This window comes from Cetorhinus maximus, chromosome 17 (genome assembly GCF_964194155.1).
Source record: "Cetorhinus maximus chromosome 17, sCetMax3.hap1.1, whole genome shotgun sequence".
NCBI classification, from domain to species: domain Eukaryota; kingdom Metazoa; phylum Chordata; class Chondrichthyes; order Lamniformes; family Cetorhinidae; genus Cetorhinus; species Cetorhinus maximus.
In genome coordinates this window covers 25,158,357-25,173,121 of record NC_135895.1, presented here as the reverse complement: position 1 = coordinate 25,173,121, position 14,765 = coordinate 25,158,357, and the positions used below count along the sequence as shown (strand labels likewise).

At 44.9% G+C, this 14,765-nt stretch overlaps 1 protein-coding gene across 3 annotated transcripts in view; it reads right to left on the bottom strand.

Moving 5' to 3' along the window:
* Window positions 1–779: 779 nt before the first annotated feature.
* tie1 (tyrosine kinase with immunoglobulin-like and EGF-like domains 1) overlaps window positions 780–14,765 on the bottom strand; it is a 93,032-nt gene continuing 79,046 nt past the window's right edge. For all 3 annotated transcript variants that reach the window (XM_078560852.1, XM_078560854.1, XM_078560853.1), the window contains 4 exons: window positions 11,767–11,807; window positions 8,749–8,845; window positions 3,951–4,050; window positions 780–2,290 (listed from right to left, as the gene is read on the bottom strand). In XM_078560852.1, the coding sequence (XP_078416978.1) occupies window positions 2,219–2,290; window positions 3,951–4,050; window positions 8,749–8,845; window positions 11,767–11,807 (310 nt within the window). In that variant the 3' untranslated portion in view covers window positions 780–2,218. The remainder of the gene's footprint in view (window positions 2,291–3,950; window positions 4,051–8,748; window positions 8,846–11,766; window positions 11,808–14,765) is intronic.

The following is a 14,765-nucleotide window of genomic DNA, read 5'->3' as shown; positions in this document are numbered from 1 at the left end:
TGCAAATTAAGATGTAGATGAATGTGCCATTGCTCGTTTCTTTCCTGCCCTGGTTAGGTCAGTGAGCCACCTCCTGTGCTGAATTCAGGACGGTGGCCCCACACTCCTGCTGCTGACCTCTTGTCCCATCTCCAACCACGCCTTCTAGGTGTCCCCCAGCTTGCGTTTTCCTCCTGTTGCTAGCGAACAGGATCTCTCTCTGGGTCCTCACAGCCCCCAGCAGTAAATCCACTCAGGTGTCTCTGAAGCTAGGCACAACCTTTGACTTTCCACCTTTCATGGCAACATCTTTCTCTCTTTCCTTCCTATCTCCAACTGCTTCAACTTGAATGTTTGGAGTTCAGATTGCACTATGTGAGTTGTCATCACGTCCACTGATGTTAATTAGATGGGAAACCTGGAAATCATTTGTTAATGAACTAGCTATGATAAAAAATAATTGACAGGTAAACCTCACAGGCTTCCCATTGCACTTCCATGCACCCCCACCGCCCCCCACCCCCGCCGCCCCCTACCAGTGTGTCTGCACATTAAAATCCAGTCTATGGAATCTTACAATACAGAAGGAGACCATTCTGTCCATAATGCCTGTTCCATCTCCTTGAAAGAGCTATCTGCTTTAGTCCCACACCCCAGCCGTTTTTCCCTATGACCTTCTTTGTTCCTGACACAAGTTAAACTGATGATATTATTCAGCTTTACACTATTATAAGCCAGCACTTTTGTACTTCATCTTATAAAATTTAAATGATTTCTTTCAGGATATACACCCATAGAAATTCAGATGATCAAATAAATGCATTTATTGAACATCAGGAAAATGAATTTTGTTTACAATGAAAAGTGAGGTGCACATGGTTGAATTATAGCCCTAAATTTGAGAAGCTTTATGTTACTGAAAAGGAATATTCACACCAGCTCTAAAGCCCAGCATAACTTGGACAGACCAGGGGCGGAATCATACGCTGGCGGGAGTTTTCGGTCCAGCCGAAGTCAATGGAGCTTTGAATGGCTTGCCGCAGTTTACAGACCTGCCCCCGCTGCAACAGGGCAGTAAAATTCCACCCTAGGACATGTTAAAGCTTGACTTTTTGGAATTCAACAGTGGCATAGTGGTAATGTCACTGAACTAGTAATCTAGAGGCCCAGGCTAATGCTCTAAGGACATGGGTTCAAATCCCACTATCAGCAGCTGGTGGAATTTAAATTGGAGTATAAAGCTACTTTCAGTAATGGTTTAAAAACCCATCTGGTTCACTAATGTGAGGAAATCTACCATCCTTACCTGATGTGACTGCAGCAATGTGGTTGACCCTCAACTGCTCTCTAAAATGGCCCAGCAAGTGATTAGGGTGGGGAACAAATGCTGGCCTTGCCAGTGATGCCCACCTTCTAGGTAAGAATAAAGAGGATAAAAACTCTTCCTGGAATCCCTGATGGATCCTGTAGTGTACAGGAGTCACTGGCCTAGTGTCACAAGTTTCAGTTGCTCTCAGCCAGTCACCTGTTGTCAAGTTTGTTTCCAATACAACTGCTTTCACCTACATGCTGCAGAAGTCAATGGTCTGACCCAGAATAGTTCAGTGCTACAGTTGTTACTTGTACATTATGTATATATACACAGACACAATATGCTTAACATTTGTGTTTATACAGTAAGAAATACTTTGTTGTATGTATATACACGTGCTGCAAAAAACCAAGTTTGTGAAAGCATTGTTCAAACTCCACATATCCAATTGACCAACTCCATTGCTACTGTTGTATTTTGCTCAGTCCTCATGTTCGTACTGCCACATTGCAGGGAGTCCAGCTCTTAAGTTTGACTTGAGAAATGTTGTGTTGCTCATGGGGCGTAAATACGCCATTTCCACAGCTGATTTCAAGGTGAAGCTGGGCAGGTAGCCTTGATCCCAAAACTTGAGTTAGTGCGAAGGTCCCCATTCCATCACTTGGATTAGACACAGTCATCCACTCTGTCACAGGGATCAGGGACAGGTCTTAAACCCACAACGATCTTTATAATGCAGCAGAAATCATCTCTTTTCATATGTTACTCCAGGTTGTTGGCTCATGGGGCAAGCAGTCAACTTCAAGCTTTTTGCTGTCTCTTTGAACAGGGACTTCAGGCTGTGGGACAGTCTGTGAGCATCATTAGCAGGAACTATATGACCTCAGGTAGTGTTTCTATTTGCATGAGCCCGGGATAGCCTGTATTTCACACTTCTTCTGCTGTAGCATCTATTCCAGCATAAGTGAAGTTTTCAAACAAAGCTGTGTTCACGTAAGCCTATGGGGAGAAATTAACAAGTTCAAATGTTAAGTTAAGATATATTTATCTTTCCCTGCCTCTTCAAAGTACTGATATCTAGCTGGGTATGATGCTGTAAGCAATGATCACTTTCTGGAATCAAGTGGCGATGGATGAAGGTGGATTATTTGGCCGCAGGAGGCATTACAGCCAGGGCCGATCTACTCATTACCTGACATCCAAAGATGAACACTCTAGTTAGTTTCGATATTCCCCAACCCACCTGACAGCCACCAAGACTAATATCCCCACTAACTTCCCAGTTGAAATTAGCTAGGTCAGCCTGTATCAGGGTTTGAACCTCGGGCTTTCTTGGTATGTACAGCTTAGCTATCCCGTCATTCAGCTTCTCATAGGGTCAACTTACAACCTCAATAGGGAAGCTTTGTTTCCTATTTTTTGCTGTGGGGTGCTTGCAGTATGAGAAACACTTTCTCGTTTTATGTAGCTAATGCATCAGCCAGAGAGTAAATCCTCCTTTACTATGTACAAACAATTAAACATGTTTTGTCGCACAATTGCAACATTTCCATTCCCTACAAGCAGCTGTTTTTCTGAGAACGATTTGCTAATTTAGAGACAAATGTGGTCAAGGTAAGAGTCCAACTGCATCGCAGCAGTCTGGATGGAATTCATACACAGATTCCAGATCTGACCTACTCCACCATTTTACCCTTTTCCCCCATTAAAGATATACTTGTAAAATAAGAAACCACAGAGTTGAACCATTACAGTCATCACTTTTCTTTTCAGGAGGCATGAATTTAATACTCCAATTTATTGGCCATACCTGTGATCAGTTCCACCAGTTTTTGGCTAAGAGACAAGGTTAGACAATTGAACTGTACTGTCTCAAAAACACTGGTATAGCAAATATAAGCATCAATATGATTTATTAGCTTCATAAAAGGCACCAAGATACACACAGAGACCCATGAATTTCCTTAGTTTCTGCAGAGTCACTGTGCCCATGATGGGGATGGGATCTCCACTCGCCCTAAAGCCCATGGGTGCTGTGTTCGGAGATGGGGGTGGGGGAGATTGGCAACGACCTCTCCACTCACGTCAGTGGCTTCCCCAATTTGTTGGTGTATGAAGTAAAGTGGACACTCCTTGTAGTCCATCCTCACGCTGACCCCACAAACTCTGGCGGAGTTCAGTGTTGGACGAAGCTGCTGGACCTTTTCCCAGAGGACATGGCGGTGTCATCACCCATGGAATTTCAGGGCTACTGTGTCTGCAGCCACAGAGAGGGAATACAATGCCTCTGGCCTCCCTGACAGGGGAGCTACACAGGCTGCGACCTCTGTCCACATAGTCAGGGAGCTCTGCAGAGATGACAAAAAAGACTGGGGGAAACATCACTTTTTTAAGAAAAACCTCGACTTCCATCTGGGGAAAATCTAAATGGCTCTTTAGTTGAAATTTTCACACATTACTTCTCTATAGCCCTGCACACAACAAGCACTCTGGATGCATACCAGCTGCTGTGCAACCCACAGGAGGTTCCCTCTGGGCTTACAACAAATGTTATTATGTCAACATCAGTTATTCTTGGCTCTTTGCATGACCGAGCACTCCTCATGGTCGGTGAATAATCCCAATTACTTTCCATCAGCTTTCACATCAGATGAGTTACCTTTCTTGCTTCAAGCATTCGGTTCAGTTGCACTGAAATCTGTGCAAAGGTCGGTCGCTCATAGGGCCGGTCCCTCCAGCATTGTCTCATGAATTCATAGCTAAGGAGGTTTTAAATAAACAAAGATGAACATTTACACTGATGTACATAAAAATGCTTCCGCTTTTCTCATCGAATTTTAAAGTAATGCAGCAAGAATATATAGAACAGCAGAAAGTCAACTTGAGATTTGCTGGTTCGGTTAATTGTGAATCTTGACCTGCTTATAAGAAGCATGAACTCGGATAGATGGTGGTTTGATTTGAGAAAGAGTTTCCTATTAAAAGGACGCAAGAAAAAAACAGGGAATAAGCTGATTCAGCAGAGGGACTATTGCATCAAAGTAAACAACAACAACTTACATTTATATGGCATCTTTAACGTAATGAAACATGACAAGGCACTTCACATAAGCATTATAAAACAAAGTATGACACCAAGCCACATTAAGAAGCTATTAGATCAAATGACCAGAAGTTTGGTTAGAAAGATGGATTTAAGGAGTGTCTTAAAGTAGATGGAGAGGCATTGAGGTATAGGGAGGGTATTTCTAGGCAACTGAAGGCACGGCCACCAATGGTGGAGCAATTGAAATTGGGGATGCACGAGAGGCTAGAATTAAAGGAATGCAGATATCTCGGAGTGTTGAAGGGTTGAAGGAGATTACAGAGACAGGGAGGGGAGAGGCCATAAAAGCATTTGAAAACAAGGATGAGAATTTTAAAAAGATGTTGTTTGGCCAGGAGCCAATGTAGGTCAGCAAACACAGGGGTGAAAGGAGAATAGAACTTGCTGCGAGATACAATATGGGCAGCAGAATCTTGGATGACTTTAAGTTTAGGGAGGTAGAATGTTGGTAGAATGTCAGAGACCAGCCAGGAATGCATTGGAATAATCAAGTCTAGTGGCAACGAAGGTACCAATGAGGGTTTCAACAGCTTGAGCTGAGACAGGGTGGTGTTGGACAGTGTTACAGAGGTGGAAATAGGCGGCCTTAATGGTGGCACGAATATGAGGTTGGAAGTTCATCTCAGGATCAAAAGCTGCAAACAGATTGGCTTAATTTCTGGCTGTTGCCAGGGAGAGGGATGGAGTTGATAGCTAGGGAGCAAAGTTTGGAGCAGGGACCCGAAAACAGTGGCATCAATTTTCCCAATGTTTAACCGGAGGAAATTTCTGCTCATCCAATACTCGATGTCAGATAAGCAGTCTGATATCTCAGCAACAGTGGAGGAGTTGAGAGAGGTGATGGTGAGGTAAAACTGGATGTCATCATTGTATGTATGAAAAATAACACTGTGCCTTTGGATGATCACTGAAGGGCAGCATGCAGATGAGAAATAGGAGGGGGCCAAGGATAGATTTTGGGGGACACCAGAGGTAACAGTGTGGAAGCAGGAAGAGAAGCCATTGCAAGTGATTCTCTGGCTATGCTTAGATAGATATGAGTAGAACCAGGTGAGAGCAGCCCCACACAGCTGGAAGACAGTGGAGAGGCACTGGAAAAGGATGGTGTGGTCAACCCTGTCAATGGCTGCCGACAGGTCGTAAAGGATGAGGTGGGATAATTTACTGTTGTCACAATCACATAGGATATCATTTGTGACTTTGATAAGAGCCATTTTCAGCACTGTAGCAGGATGGGAAACCTGATTGGAGGGATACAAACCTGAAGTTCCAGGAAAGGTGGGAATGGATTTGGGAGGTGACAACACATTCAAGGACTTTGGGGAGGAAAGGGAGTTTGGAGATGGTCACTTCCAAGGATGGTGGGGAGATGGTTTCTTTGAGGCAAGGATTTTTTTTCGTAAAGAGTTCCAAAATATTCTGTAAAAAAGAGGATTCCCCATTGAAGAGTGGATTTAAAGACAAGGAGAGAGTATATCTCATTGGAGAGCATAAACTCTATAATAGAAATGTTAGAAATGAATTCCAGGTAAAATAGGATGAAATGGTTTGGTATTGTACTGGAATTGACTTCTCCCTTGCATTCTTTGCATGCAGCCTTGTGTGCGTATAAATATACACGCAGCAGCACACGCATGTACAGCACAAACAATCCTACAAGAAGTAACTGAACTTTCTCACAGATAATTGTAAGACTGAAGAATGACCTTTAATATTAAACATATTGGCCAGAATGGAAGAAGTAAACATTTGAAGGGAATATCACTAGAGAAAAAGTACTGAGCAAATTATTGGGATTAAAGGGTGACAAGTCCCCAGGACCTGATGGCCTACATCCCAGGGTCTTAAAGGAAGTAGCAGCGGAGATAGTGGATGCATTAGTAATAATATTCCAAAATTCCCTAGATTCTGGAAAGGTTCCAGTGGATTAGAAAAATGCTAATATAATGCCCTTATTCAAAAAATGGGGGGAGGCAGAAAGTAGGAAACTATAGACCAGTTAGTTTAATGTCTGTCGTTGGGAAATTGTTGGAATCCATTATTAAAGAAGTAGTAATGGGGCATTTGGAAAGTCAAAATGCAATCCATCAGAGTCAGCATGGTTTTATGAAGAGTAAATCGTGTTTGACTAATTTGCTAGAGTTCTTTGAAGATGTGACAAGCAAAGTGGATAATGGGGATCCTGTAGATGTAGTATATCTGGACTTCCAGAAGGCCTTTGATAAGGTGCCACACAAAAGATTAATACACAAGATAAGATCACAGGGAGTTAGGGGTAATATATTAGCTTGGATAGAGGATTGGCTAACCAACAGAATGCAGAGAGTCGGGATAAATGGGTCTTTTTCTGGATGGCAAGCTGTTACCAGTGGGGTGTCACAGGGTTCGGTCCTTGGGCCCCAACTATTTACAATCTATATTAATGACTTGGATTCAGGGATAGAAGGTACTATAGCTAAATTTGCAGATGACACCAAAATAGGTGGGAAAGTAGGTTGTAATGAAGAAATAAGAAATTTACAAATGGATATAGACAGGTTAGGTAAATGGGCCAAAATTTGCCAGATGGAGTTTAACGTGGATAAGTGTGAAGTTATCCATTTTGGTTGGAAGAATAAAAAGGCGACTTATTACTTAAATGGAGAGAAACTTCAGAATGCTTCAGTGCAGAGGGATCTGGGTGTCCTCATGCATGAATCACTGAAAGCTAGTATACAGGTACAGCAGGTAATAAGGAAGGCAGATAGAATTTTGGCATTTATTGCTAAAGGAATAGAGTATAAAAATAGGGAAGTGTTGTTGCAACTGTACAAGGCATTGGTGAGACCGCACCTGGAGCACTGTGCACAGTTTTGGTCCCCTTACTTGAGGAAGGATGTAGTTGCATTGGAGGCGGTTCAGAGGAGGTTCACTAGATTGATTCCAGAGATGTGGGGCTTGTCTTATGACGAGAGATTGAGCAGTTTAGGCCTATACTCGCTAGAATTTAGAAGGGCGAGAGGAGATCTAATTGAGGTATATAAGATGCTTAAGGGGATAGACAAAGTAGACGTGGAGCAGATGTTTCCCCTTGTGGGGCAGTCTAGATCCGACAGGCCATAGTTTTAGGCTAAGGGGTGGTAGATTTAAATCAGAGATGAGGAGGAATTACTTTTCTCAAAGGGTCCTGAATCTGTGGAATTCACTACCTCAGAGTGCAGTGGATGCTGAGACGCTGAATAAATTTAAGGAGGAGATAGACAGATTTTTAATTAGTAACGGGTTGAAAGGTTATGGGGAGAGGGCGGGGAATTGGAGTTGAGGCCGAAATGAGATCAGCCATGATCGTATTGAATGGCGGGGCAGGCTCGAGGGGCTAAATTGCCTACTCCTGCTCCTAGTTCTTATGTTCTTATATATAAGTTGTAGTGCACATGGAATGAAATCCTCACCAGAATCGCACAGTGCAGAAGAGGCCCTTTGGCCCATCGAGTCTGCACCGACACGTGAAAAACACCTGACCTACCTACCTAATCCCATTTACCAGCACTTGGCCTATAGCCTTGAATGTTATGACGTGCCAAGTGCTCATCCAGGTGCCTCCACCACCTTCCCAGGCAGCGCATTCCAGACCAGCACCACCCTCTGGGTAAAAAAATTTTTCCTCACCTCCCCCCTAAACCTCCTGCCCCTCACCTTGAATTTATGTCCCCTTGTGACTGACTCTTCAACTAAGGAGAACAGCTGCTCCCTATCCACCCTGTCCATGCCCCTCATAATCTTGTACACCTCAATCAGGTCGCCCCTCAGTCTTCTCTGCTCCAATGAAAACAACCCAGGTCTATCCAACCTCTCTTCATAACTTAAATGTTTCATCCCAGGCAACATCCTGGTGAATCTCCTCTGCACCCCCTCCAGTGCAATCACATCCTTCCTATAATGTGGCGACTAGAACTGCACACAGTACTCCAGCTGTGACCTCACCAAGGTTCTATACAACTCCAACATGATCTCCCTACTTTTGTAATCTATGCCTTGATTGGTAAAGACAAGTGTCCCATATGCCTTTTTGTGCCCCACTGACATGTCCCTCCGCCTTCAGAGATCAATGCACACACACGCCAAGTCCCTTTGTTCCTCAGAACTTCCTAGTGTCATGCTGTTCATTGAATACTTCCTTGTCAAATTATTCCTTCCAAAGTGTATCCCCTCACACTTCTCAGGGTTAAATTCCATCTGACACTTATCTGCCCAATGTAAAATAAAGACATAAAGCGGTTAAAATGACAGTCTTGTGAGTACAACTCAGATTGGGATTACAGAGTCAGCACGGCAATTGCAAATATGAAAGGATTAGCCTGTGATTACTCACACTTCATCATCACAGTTGAGGGGTTTCTCCATTCGGAAGCCCTGAGGTAATTTTTCATAGAGTTCTGCACATGTCATTCCACAATATGGTGTTCCTCCTACAATGAACAGACATCAATTGGCACAAAATAAATGCAGAAACCGGGCAGACTTTTTAAAATTAAGAAACCTACATAAAAGAACATGGTCCATAATACAGGCTATCACCAAGTTTGAAAAGAGTAAGAGGGAAGACGAGGGTAGCGTAGCTGTGATGTTTCTAGACTAGCAATCGAGAGAACGTGGCCTTAATTTAACCAGCTGCCCGGGCCATGGGAAGGAAGGTGGTGGGGGGGGGCAGGGGGGGATACCAGTAAAATAGTGGAGACCCATGTTGGGATGCCTCTCCAGTGCCAGGGAGGTTTTCAAGCAGTGGGCAGAAGGCGAGCAAGGGCACGGATCATCTGCTCTCTTCATGGAGATGGGCAGCTGATTTACAGAATTAAGGCAACCTATTAGGGACCATTAAGCTGGGCTGCCAGCATTTTACAGGCGGCATATTAGTCCCAACGTCATCAGCTTCTTGAATGCTGCCTCTCTGCAGGCTCCCCATTGGTTTCCCCACTGATCACCAGGGCCTTTTAAGCTCTGCCACCCTAATGTTCACACCATCGTGTCGTGGAACTGTATCGCCGTTCCTTCACTGTCGCTGGATCAAAATCATGGAACCCCTTCCCAACAGCGTTGTGGTATACCTACACCACATGGACTGCAGCGGTTCAAGGGGCAGGATTATTAGTTCGGCAGGTGGGCGTGTGACCGATCCGACTGGGCGTGAAATGATGCACGATGACGTTGGCCGATCGCTCCGACGTTAATGCGCAGCGGAGCGATAGTTCGGTCGGCGGGCGCGTGCTGGAGCCAGCAGCGCACCTGCCAACAATTGAAATGCCTATTAAGGCCATTATGTTAATAACTGTGTTGGATTTTTCACTGCCCAATCAACCTAACCGTTGACGGGCAGGCGAAAAGGCCAAGCGGCCTTAGTATTTTTTTGGAAACCGCATCCACAGGTGGGATGAGGATTCCAAAAGCAAATATAAATGAAATAAAAACTTTAATTTTAATTAAAAACATGTCCTTGCTCATGTGACACAGTCATGAGAGTCACATGAGGGGACGTGTTTCATTAATTTTTTGCGCTGTTTAATAATTTTTTTCGTGTTCCGTGCCTCAGGGAAATTATTCAGCACTCTTTCGCGCACAGGCGTGAATTGCGCACTAGGCCTGCTCGCCCTCCTCCCCCCCACCGACCGACTCAGCGCTGCCGCTCGCGTATGACGCTGGGTGGGCCTTAATTGGCCCGCCCGTGTAAAATCGCGGAGCGCTGCCGATCGCGGGCGGCGGTCAGCTTCCCAATCGCCCCCGACGATCTCGCACGCCAAGAGCAAAATTCTGCCCAAGAAGGCACTCACTACCACCATCTCAGGGGCAATTAGGGATGGGAAACAAATGCTGGCCTTGCCAGCGATGCCCACATCCCATGAAAGGCTAAAAAAAGATCACTTATCTTGAGGTTTGCTACCTGCCTCAGCATCTGTCCCAGTAGGGGAACTTCAGAGATGCTGGCCCTGTGATTGGCCCAACAGCATCAGGAGCCTACCTGCCATCTTAACTGGATGGCAAGCCCAGAGGTGGGCAATTAGGATACTGACTTTGATTAAACTGCCAGTCTCACTGCCAGCTAGTGCAGGCTCAAGACCTCCATTTGGGTCTGTTGTTGGGGTCTTGAAGCCTGTGGTAAAATTCAGCCACATGAGTTCTTCAGCTGCTTCATCAATGACCTTCCTTCTATCATAAGGTCAGAAGTGGGGATGTTCGCTCATGACTGCACAATGTTCAGCACCATTCGCGACTCCTCAGATACTGAAGCAGTTCATGTCCAAATGCAGCAAGACCTGGACAATGTCCAGGCTTGGTCTGAATGTGACAAGTAACATTCAGACCACACAAGTGTAAGGCAATGATCATCTCCAACAAGAGAGAATCTAGTCATTGCCCCTTGACATTCAATGGCATTACCATCACTGAATCCCCCACTATCAACATCCTGGGGGTTACCATTGACCAGAATCTGAACTGGATTAGCCATATAAATACTTTGGCCACAAGAGCAGGTCAGAGGCTGGGAATCTTGCAGCGAGTAACTCATCTCCTGGCTTCCCAAAACCTGTCCACAAGGCATAAGTCAGGAGTGTGATAGAATGGTCTCCACTTGCCTGGATGAGTGCAGCTCCAACAACACTCAAGAAGCTAGACACCATCTAGGACAAATTAGCCCACAAGTGTGTACAAACTACAAGATGTACTGCAGGAACTGACCAAGGCTCCTTCGACAGCACCTTCCAAACCCACGACCACTACCATCTAGAAGGACAAGGGCAGCAGGCACATGGTAACACCACTACCTGGAAGTTCTCCTCCAAGTCACTCACCATCCTGACTTGTAAATGTATCGCTGTTCCTTCACTGTTGCTGGGTCAAAATCCTGGAGCTCCCTCCCTAACAGCACATGGACTACAGCGTTTCCAGGCGCTCTTCACGCTGGGCAGGCCTTAATTGGCCCACCCACATAAAATGGCGGCACCACACCTACACCACATGGACTGCAGTGGTTCAAGAAGACAGCTGATCACCACCTTCTCAAGGGCAATTATGGAAGGACACTAAATGGTTGCCTAGCCAGTGATGCCCACATCCCATGAATGAATAACAAAAAATACCAGCATGGTTGTTTGAGAATTTGAATTCAGTTTAGATAGAAAGCTAATAAAAATATATAGTGTCGCCCGTGTCATCCCTGTGGTGATCTGGTCATTTTTTAAAAAATCAATGCAAAGATATTGTGAAGTGGTGAGAGACAGAGAAGTTGGAAGTAGAGAGAGGAATGGAGGGGACACAGACACAAATGTACACACATGTATGCAGAAGAAGCCAATGCTCCAGCACACTACAGAAATGCAGAGCTGATCTCACTTACCAAGGCTGACAATCTCCCATAGCAACACTCCAAATGACCAGCTAAAGAAAGATAAAATTCACATGTGAGTCATTCGTAATTCAATTGTCAGACAACATAATTTGAACAGCATGTGCAAGAATTGGATGCTGACAGTGGGGAGTACAATGCTGACAGCTCCCAGCAGGAAGTGAGCACTGGTAGTGGGCAGTAATCCTGATAGTTCTGGGGAATAACTGGGCATTAGCAATGGGGAATACTATCTCAATATCTCCAAGCAGTAAGTGGGCACTCATGGTGGGATGTCCTAAAAGCAATGTTACTGTGCTGTCACTGAAACTCATTATGGGACAAAAATGGTGTGTTTTAACCTATAGTTTATAGTTGCCTTCTATGTAATGTGCTATGCAGTTTAAAGAATAGGCCCTTTGACAAGTGTTAAACCTTTAGAGTGGCTTGCACCACCTTATGTGCTGACCTATGGAGATGGCACCATATAGATGTGGAAAGGAATAGTATCATGTAGCAACACTGCTGTTGGAGGGTATTGCATACCATTTGGTAAGTCTTAATGAAGTTTTTGTTGTGTTAAGTAGGTTAACTGTATGTATTTGTTAACTACAAGAACTATGTACACATATACAGTGAAGAGTTCAAGCCATGAGCTGTCTCCATGACAGAGCTGTCAAAACAGCTCTGTCCGACATTAGACTGACTCCTAGGTGTGGGTCATGTTCTCTTACATCACTGTGTGGGGGGTACTGTATTTAGTCCCACGTTAACCCGAGATGAGCCAGACCCTTATATTACAACTTGCATTTCAGCAGCAATCGTTACTTGCCTGAAGACTCATGGGGCAGAAATGTCCCCCAGTTGGGGGGGTTGTGCGGGGGCGGGCGGGGGACGGACATGAAGCCAATCGGCACCCCCGATCGAGGCCGCGCCGCCATTTTACGCGGGTGGGCCAATTAAGGCCCGCCCAGCGTGAAGAGCGCCTGGAAACACTCAGCGCTCCCTGTGCGGGCAGCGGGGAGATTCTCTGAGTTGGGACTTGCGCTCTCCTTGAGGCACGGAGCTGCCTCAGGGAGGTTCAGCTCAGAATGAAAGTTTTTATTAAAGACAGAGAAAAATTATTTAGACATGTCCCCTCAAGTGACAGTGTCACATGAGCTGGGACATGTTTATCCAATGTTTGAAATTTTAAAATTTAATTAATAAACCCTTCGTTGAAATCTCATCCCACCCGCCCGACATAACCGTGCATCATTTTACGCGTCGGCGAGTGGGCCCTGCCCCCGCTTGCCAACCTGAAAATTCTTCCAATGGTTGCACTTTCCCTTCATTTTATGCTTGTGACTTCCTCGTTCTCTTGAGCTGCTAATAGATTGAGATGCTTTCTGACGCTCTACAAAGGCTTCCAGAATCTTTGTCACCCTAATTTTACCTGGGTGCAATTTTCCTCCCTTGGTTGGGGTGTTCCTTACACTGAAACCAACTGAAGCAACAGAAATTGCTTTATTTTTGAGTATCTTGTGCTGCACGCCACAGAATGCAAACTGTGGCTGGATGAACACCAGCTGCTTCCTGAGAAAAGTTATCTTTACTTGCATGGTTCCGACTGAGAGCATCAGTGAACAGTCATGTTTCCTGTAGAATCAGTGATAACAAAATATAGAAACTGCTTCCCAGGAGTGCAGAGCTACTCTGCATCATCAGCATTTAATCACTGCAGCGTGTCAGTCCTATCTTAGATATATATATCCTATACTGAAGTACAAAACTAAAAATAAATGATGCCTTTGGGTGAACAGAATTGATTATTCAATAGAATAACAATAACTTAATAAGATGCTGAGCATCAAGAGAACAGGTCTTAGAAGAAAAGGCAACAAGCAAACCAGGTGCCTTGACTAAGATGCAGGTGACCAATTTTCTTTGTCAGGGAAATAGACAGCCAGTTACGCTGTAAAGATGAAACTCATTGGATATAAACCTGTGTATTCAGAACTCCAACAGTACATATTGAGGATTAGAAGTTAACTGAAAGAGGCAGGAGGAGATCCAGTGGTAATAGTCCATTTAAATGACAGCCAACTAAGAGGTAAAGTACAGAGGGAGAGGGAGAAATACCAGAGGGCCATCGAGGCTACATATACAAGAATTACCTCAAAGCTCAATGATAGGGAATGCAAAGTAATGTTCTGTGGTATACATCCAGTGTTTAGGAAAGGAGAGTGTAAGGCCATAACAGTTGCAAAGTATTGGGATTCATTCCTAGAGGAATATAATACCAAATTAGAGAGGTCATGTTAAATTTATGTAGAACCAAGCTTCCTTCATGGTGTGGGCCTACCCCCACCCTGGGTAAAATACCAGCAGCGGGGGCAGGATGAGACGCTTAAGTGGCCATGAATTGGCCACTTAGGGGAAGCAATAGGCCCAAGGGCGGGTGGGCTGCCTGCACCTCCCCCAGCTCCCGTAAAATTTCAGGCAGCTTGGGGCAGTAAGGCGGCAGGAAAGCCACCTGCTGGATTTTACACTTTACATTACACACTTGGACCAGTGTGTGTAGGGTTTTTTTATTCTTTCATGGGATGTGTGTGTTGCTGGCAAGGCCAACATTTGTTACCCATCCCTAATTGTCCTTGAGAGGTTGGTGGTGAGCTGCCTTCTAGAACCTTTGTAGTCCACTTGGTGCAGGTATACCTACTATGCTGTGAGGGGTGGAATTCCAGGATTTTGATCTAGCGGCAGTGAAGGAATGGCGATATGTTTCCAAGTCAGGTGAGTGGCTTGGAGGGGAGCTTGCAGGTGGTGGTGTTCCCACATGTCTGCTGCCCTCGTCCTCCTTGGTGGTAGAGGTCACGGGTTTGGAAGGTACCATCGAAGGAACCTTGGTGAGTTGCTGCAGTGCATCTTGTCGATGGTACACACCGCTGCCACTGTGCATTAGTGGTGGAGGGAGTGAATGTTTGAGGGAATGAAGGTTTGTTCCACATGCTACAAAAAGGATATTGAAG